Source organism: Centruroides sculpturatus, unplaced genomic scaffold (assembly GCF_000671375.1).
Source record: "Centruroides sculpturatus isolate CEXI.00-Female unplaced genomic scaffold, Cexi_2.0 scaffold33, whole genome shotgun sequence".
In the NCBI taxonomy this organism is placed as follows: Eukaryota; Metazoa; Arthropoda; class Arachnida; order Scorpiones; family Buthidae; genus Centruroides; species Centruroides sculpturatus.
In genome coordinates this window covers 1,493,376-1,500,430 of record NW_019384325.1, presented here as the reverse complement: position 1 = coordinate 1,500,430, position 7,055 = coordinate 1,493,376, and the positions used below count along the sequence as shown (strand labels likewise).

The window sequence follows — 7,055 nt, the reverse complement described above, 5'->3', positions numbered from 1 at the left end:
TACAATTTATTTTGTGTTATTTATATCTATGTGTGGATTCCGCGCGACACATCTGAACATGTAAGCTGAACAATAGTCTGGGAGGAGTGAGTAATCAAGGGTTGCATGGTGCTCAAACAAAAAGACGAATCAACGAGATTTGAAAATCGCGTAACTCCGGGTATTACTGTATACAAAATGGCCACTATTTGTTGTCATGTTAAACAATGTTTGATCTAAAAGTTATTCGACCAATTTTTTTTTTGTGGCATATATACTACACAGAAAAATACAGGAAACTAACATTTATATTTTTCAGTTTTTTTATTGATAAAAATATTTTTTTTTGTTTTGGTCAACAATGAATTTAGTATTCTCAAATGAGCATTACTACATTGAATTTTATTTTCCCACAATTATCTTTTCTGTCTTAGAAAAAGACGCTACTGGGATAGTGCATCTTCATCAAAGTAATGTATTCTGCAATAATTTTGAACTGAAAAGATTCTCTTTCTCTGCATATAATTTAGTCGCAACACCTGTTTTTTTAGTGAACCATATAAAATCGAACAATAGATATTGGCACGTTTCATCAAATGTTTTTAATTTATGCTGTAAATAATGGTAAATATTTCCATCATAATAATAGATCAGTTAAATTGCAATTTATCATCAATTACTATGTAAATTTTCTAAAAAGTATAAGAATATAAGATTATACCTTAAAATTATAAAATTTTGTTGAGAAGAGTTGTAAAGTAATTACATAAATTTCACATCACAATATATACAAAGTATAATGCTACAAATAATGAATTCAAATCATATATACAGTAACTAGAATCTAAATCTATAAAATCTGCAAGTATTTAGTTTTTCAAATATGATTACTTTACCTAAACTAAGATTTATGTAACAATTTTATTATTTATCAATAGTAGAAATTACTTATTTGATTATAAAGGCATGTACCATTCTACGTCTAGTTATGATAACTTTAACCTTCCTAGATAATGGTTGACAAACGAACCAATGTACAGATGTTTGTTATATTCCAATACTTCCGACGGGAATTTAATTTTCTCGTCCGGAGAAAAGAAATTTCTTAAGATCTTTCCCTCGGAATCTAGCTCTAAGACCATGCCGGGCATGTGGAAGAGATCTTCTCCGAATCGTCCCGATCTAATCTGGATAAAAATAAATAAATAAATTTTTAAAATATAAACTTTCCTTATTCAACAGTCTATTCATTTAAAGTGAATGTATAAGTAATCTGATATTCAACTTTAATTGATTGAAAAAACATAATTGACTTTTTTTTTTATTCATAGTTTTGTACAAATTCAACACAAAAATATTTTTTATTGCATTAGTCTTTCTTGTCAGATTTCTTTACAGATATTTCCATAAATATAACATGCAAGTAATGGACACTGTAAGAGTATAGTTAAAATAAAAAATATTTTTGGCAACAATTTACTTTTAAAGAGAAATATTTATTAACCTTCAAAATAAAATGGTCAGAGTAATAGCAATCTAGTAATAAAATTAATTAGTGTCAGGAAATTATTGCCAACCACAGTTTACAGAAAAAATTGTCAAGGTCTCATAACAATGTTGAATTATTGAATGATCTAGCAATATTACACACACTGAAATTTTTGAAAAAGGGAGCCATGAAACACACAAAAAAATGATTCAAACGTATGCTCAAACCAACAAGCATTTCACAAAATGAAATTTTCGATTTTCTTTGAAAATGATTAGATTTTTAAGTAAATATAGTTATAGATATCTAATTCAGTTTTGAATTTTCTAGCTTGATTATCTACAAAATAAGGAAGTGTACTATGATCTGTTGGATTAGTAGTAATGGCTGTTAAATATTCTTAAATTAAAAACATCATGTTCATTAGACCTTAATTGAATCAGGCTTCCAAATCTATCCATTAGGAAGTTATAAAAAAATTCGAACAATTTTCCTTCTACGAACATAAATGCGCTTAATGCGTGCCAAATTTATATAACAATCATGTTGTAAATCTAGTTTTCCTTGTGAAAAGTAGAAATAAACTTTTTATTTATGAGTTTTAGAATTTTGGTGAATTGAGTTTTAGAATGTTTAGATACTGGATTTTCAAAATAGGTCATTCCAAAAACTACTACTTTAATTAATTATAAGAAAAAAGTTGTTGAAAACTTACTCCTATTTCTGACCTTTGACATTGTTTTGGTAAATTAGCAATAGCAAATAGATAAATGAGTTCTTCTTATAATTAAAATACACTAGGTTAAGAGGTGCTTGTTATTGTCCAGGCAAAGAGTAACTTGACAGAATAACAGAAAAATGCAAATGTTATTTCTGTGTGTGTTTTCCTTCCTGAGTTTTTGTTGAAAGTTTTGTATGGATACATCAGTGGTTAGTGTAGATGTGCTGTATACTTTTTCAATTTGAAATGAATAAAAAAAATAACGAGTTGTTTAAATTTCCCTCTCTTATAAAACGTTTTTAAATAAAATATGATAGTGTTTTTAATTATTAAAAAATGGCTAAAAGCTTAATTTTGAGGGAAGGGATGGGTTTTATAAAAAAAAAACGTAAATGATAATGAGTAAAATCGTCAGTCAGATACTATTCGAGATACGACCTTTAATCAAAATTTAATAGCATCGATCCCCCAATAAACAAACCACCCTGCAAAATTTCAGGAAAAAGCACAGGAGTTAAGGTTCAAAATCGTACTCCCCAGACACTAATATCTATAACTACAGGAAAAAAAAACCCGAATTTTTTTTGCATTTCTCAACGTTAAGGTGGGTCATTTTGACCCCCTCCCGAAAGATTTTTACATTTCCTCTGTTATATCAGCCGGGAAAGTAAATATAATAATTTTTGGGCAGTTTGCCATGTTAAGGTAATTAATTAGTCGAACACGGTAAAGAAAATTTACCGAGGTCAAACGTCAGATTTTCAAGGTGAGAGAGAGAGAGAAATATTAGAGGAAAAATACAAAAAACTTTTTATCCATACTTCGGAAAATTATTTCAAGTAAAAATATAGTAAGTTTATTTTCACTTATTTTGCAGTTTAATTCCTATTATTATAATGCCAACATAACAATTCGGTCGCGCTTTTTTAACAGAAGACAAGGTTTAAAACCTGTAATTTATTTATCAGTTGGAGTAAGATGATGCTACTGAGAGGTTGCATTTAGTCAAGTGAGAAATCTTGAAGACACGATTATAAATGCACCATTCCCTCTCAGTCGAATTGTTTCAATCCAAGAGTCAACAGCGTTTATATTGAGAAATCAATTTTTAGAGCATTTACTTAAGATAAGGATTCATCTCAGAGGTGTGATAGTTTGTAAACATACAATAGAAGTGTATGCGCAGCAAGCTTTAGACTCTTATGTATATCACTTTAGACACACACAATGCCATTTTTTTCTATTTATGAATAAAAACTCATTTCTGATGACGCACGCTCAGACTATACTTGCATCAGGTTTCTTCTAGTTTTAATATACTTTTTGTGATTTTATTCATACTGCTTTTTTGAGTTAAACTTTTAGCGATGGTTCTATCGAATGATTTATTTGTAAAGAAGAGCAATGGAGTATTGAGAAACTTACCAAAAAGGCGAAACGTCTGAACGAAGCGAAAGGCAAATAATCAGCCACCCGCTGCAAAAATGAACCTACGGCAAACAGCGTCTTGACCATGTACTTTAAGATTAAGGGATATTCCAAAAATCTATCGACTATAAGAGGATGAGTCGAATTTCGAGCAGACGCTATGGCCACCCAGTATCCTCCTCTGCTACTTGGTCTAATGTTATCTGGTTCTCCGGGAAGATTATCCACGAATACGTCCGTAGTTCCTTTCTTGGCACCCTTAAGATAATACCTGAAATTCGTGATGATTACCGAACTGTTAATATTCAGCAAGTAGAACTTACAACTGACCTTAATATTCTTCTTTCGACAATTTCGGAGACTAGAATGAAATCTCCTCTTTTGGATATCTGAATGCCATTGGGAAAGCCAATGTTTCTCATGATGACTTCGGCTTCGTTGGTTTTCGGATTGAATTTAATAACTCTAAAATGAAAATAAGTTAATTTTAGAATATATTAGTGGCAGAAAACAAATACTAAAATAGCACATGTTTGTGTCCGGGTCAAAACTAAACAATTTAAAAATTACAAAATCTTGTTTGATCCTGAAATTAAGCCGGTGAGTTTTTTTTTATAAATTTATATTTTGAAGCTATATTTGAATTTATTATGTAGATTAAGTATATTATAGTCACCTTCCACTCTTATCAAATTCTGCTGCTATGTATAGAACTTCATCCACTTCCCATTTTGCACTGGCATCTGTTATGTATATGTTACCTTCTTCGTCCATAGTTAAATCATCTGGAAATACCATCGGTCTTCCTTCTATATTTCGATACGTAGGCAGTAGAGGGGTCACCAATCCTATTTAAAAGTAAACCAGAGCTTGTATTCGTTGCGTTTATTGCGATTTTCAATAGGACGATTCAACTTCACCTGTTTTCACGTCGATTCTGTGGATGCCAAATACGGCATCTACCGCATACAAATTGCCATTTTTATCGAAACGTAAGCCCAGAGGACGTCCACAAACGTGGCTCTGCCAACCTCCCTCTGTCAAAAATTCATAAAGTGTTAAATACAGTCAACCCCCGGTTAAACCTCCACTCCGGGTTTTCAGCCAAAAGTCTGGGAAAAACGATTTGTTCCATATTAAATCGATGTTTTAAATCGCGGATGGCGGTTTATACTAAAAAAAATCATTTTCCATACAAAATATTTCGGATAAACTGCCATAATTTTTTTATTGTCACAAAAATTGAGGTAAAATACTGTGGGAACGGGAGTTTCCAGCAATTTTAAAATGTAAATAGACGGACGATAGGAGATATTTTAAACCAAAAAAGCAAATGGGTGAATGCAGAATAAAGCCATTAGAGAAATAAAAACTGGAAAATACCGTTACTAAAAGATTCGCAAAGTCTTGTTGTTTTACAAATTTCGATCCTTCTATTTATTGCCATTACAAGTACGATAAAAAAGGATGGATGACATCCCTACTTTTGCAAGAATTTATTGAAAATTTTAATAGGGATACGAAGAGAGAAAACCGTAATCCCCCGCTATCCTAAGACAGTCAATCCGTGTAATGTGGAAATACAATTCTTTCTAGCAAATTGCACGGGACTTCGGCAACCACTTCACGCCAGCAAATAGAAAGTTTTAAATTAACTGCAAACGCCACCAAATAAGGAAAATTATGGAATGCATCAATGATGAAATCCCTATTGAAATATTCCCGGAGTATGCACTGTTGCTAATTTATAAATCGTGGCACGAAATGACATCCAGGACAGTAAATGATCCGATATATTTATCTCCAAGACTCGAGGAAATAACGTAGTTCAAACTACTTTGGACGGGAACTTTTTAAGCGTAAAACACCAAATGTAATATAAATGAAGGAAAAGTAATGGATATAATTATCCCGTCATCCTTATTTGCGTGCCTTTTTATATAAATCCGCCACCCACATCTTTCCATTACGGATCGAAAAGGGGGTTGACTGTATTTTTATTATGACGAGATTTCATACTACTGTTTATCTGTCAAGATATTAAATTGAACTTCAATCGTACAGTTCATTAGATAAATAAATATAAGTGTTAGGAAATAACAGATTTTCGTCTAAATTATTTAAATAAAATTCATTTACCGCAATCTTTTCCTATTCTAGTCACGATTTCCATTTTTCCTTCTTTAGTGAATTTCACAATATTTCCATTTTCTAAACCGCTGTAAATGGTACCTTTAGACAAGGAAATGCAAGCATTTTAAATGGGTTAAAAACAATATAAATATTCACACAAAATTATAAAAATAACCATTTAATACTGCTAGAGATTCTGGTCCGAGTGCTTCTCCTTCGAACAATCTCTGGGCACCGCTTAAATCTCGATTATAAGAAAGAGCACCTTCAAAATTCGGCAGAGAGACACTAGAGAATAAGATAAACAGTAATTAATACTAGAAATATTTATTCTTTTTACCTCTATAAAAACTAAAAAGATTTAGATTTACCTTTTAATATTTGGATTGAAGTCTAATTTTGTCATGTTTCCGATTATGACGAGCAGCAGCGGGACCACGGCCGGCCATAATGACAATTTTCCGATTTTGGACATTTTCTACGGACCTAAACGATAATTTTAGGTGGATTCCGATGTGAAAATCTCGTTGCTTTTATCAAAATGTCGTCATTAGATCTTATTGGAGAGATAATTCGTGTTATAAGATACCGAAACTTGAGGTCACGCCGATAAGGAATCGTATATTATGCCTTATCGTTAATAAAAACTGCGTTAAAACGAGGTTTTATGCAAATAACTCACCCTTCTCGAAAGTGAATGCATTTTTATAATATATTTTCATATAAAATCGCTTTCTCTCCAGAAATGTGCTTTAGATTAAACAGATATAATACGCACGAAGCCTTACTTACCTTTAATTACAGCCTAGATAATATTATAATGGAGAAAACAGGTCCGACATACAGACGCACCCCAATTAACTTTCACTTTTTTTAATGCAATATTCTCTACACTTAACAAACTAGGTCGCTCTGTAACACATTTAACATTTTATTTTTTTTATTATTTTTTTTTAATTTAAATTATAATGAAAAATAAATTAATCGGATTTAAATAAATAATTTTTAAAATTTAATTTTATTAATTAAATTGGCAACAATGCTTCCTACGTAGAAAATTAAATGTTTTAAAATATAAGGCATTTAATTTTTTTACGTAAGAAGCATTGTTGCCAATTTACATAAAATTAAATTTTTAAAATTATTTATTTAAATCCGATTAATTTATTCTAATAAATCTAATAAATAATTTTCGCGGCGTTATTATAATTAATTTATAAATAATAACAGAATTATACTTATCTCGTTGCTATCTTTAATCTGGAAAAACCTTTGAAACTACTACCAGACGATTATTATTGATCG

The 7,055-nt window shown here is 30.8% G+C and overlaps 1 protein-coding gene across 1 annotated transcript; it reads right to left on the bottom strand.

Annotated features, from left to right (window-relative positions):
* Window positions 1-288: 288 nt before the first annotated feature.
* Window positions 289-6,743, bottom strand: LOC111627343 (adipocyte plasma membrane-associated protein-like). Its single transcript, XM_023370908.1, has 9 exons — window positions 6,543-6,743; window positions 6,122-6,236; window positions 5,926-6,038; window positions 5,757-5,849; window positions 4,538-4,654; window positions 4,294-4,465; window positions 3,948-4,082; window positions 3,615-3,888; window positions 289-1,166 (listed from the first exon to the last, which is right to left on the bottom strand). Exons 2-9 carry the CDS (start codon window positions 6,223-6,225, stop codon window positions 966-968), a joined length of 1,209 nt encoding a protein of 402 aa, XP_023226676.1. The 5' UTR covers window positions 6,226-6,236; window positions 6,543-6,743; the 3' UTR covers window positions 289-965.
* Between the last annotated feature and the right edge of the window lie 312 nt (window positions 6,744-7,055).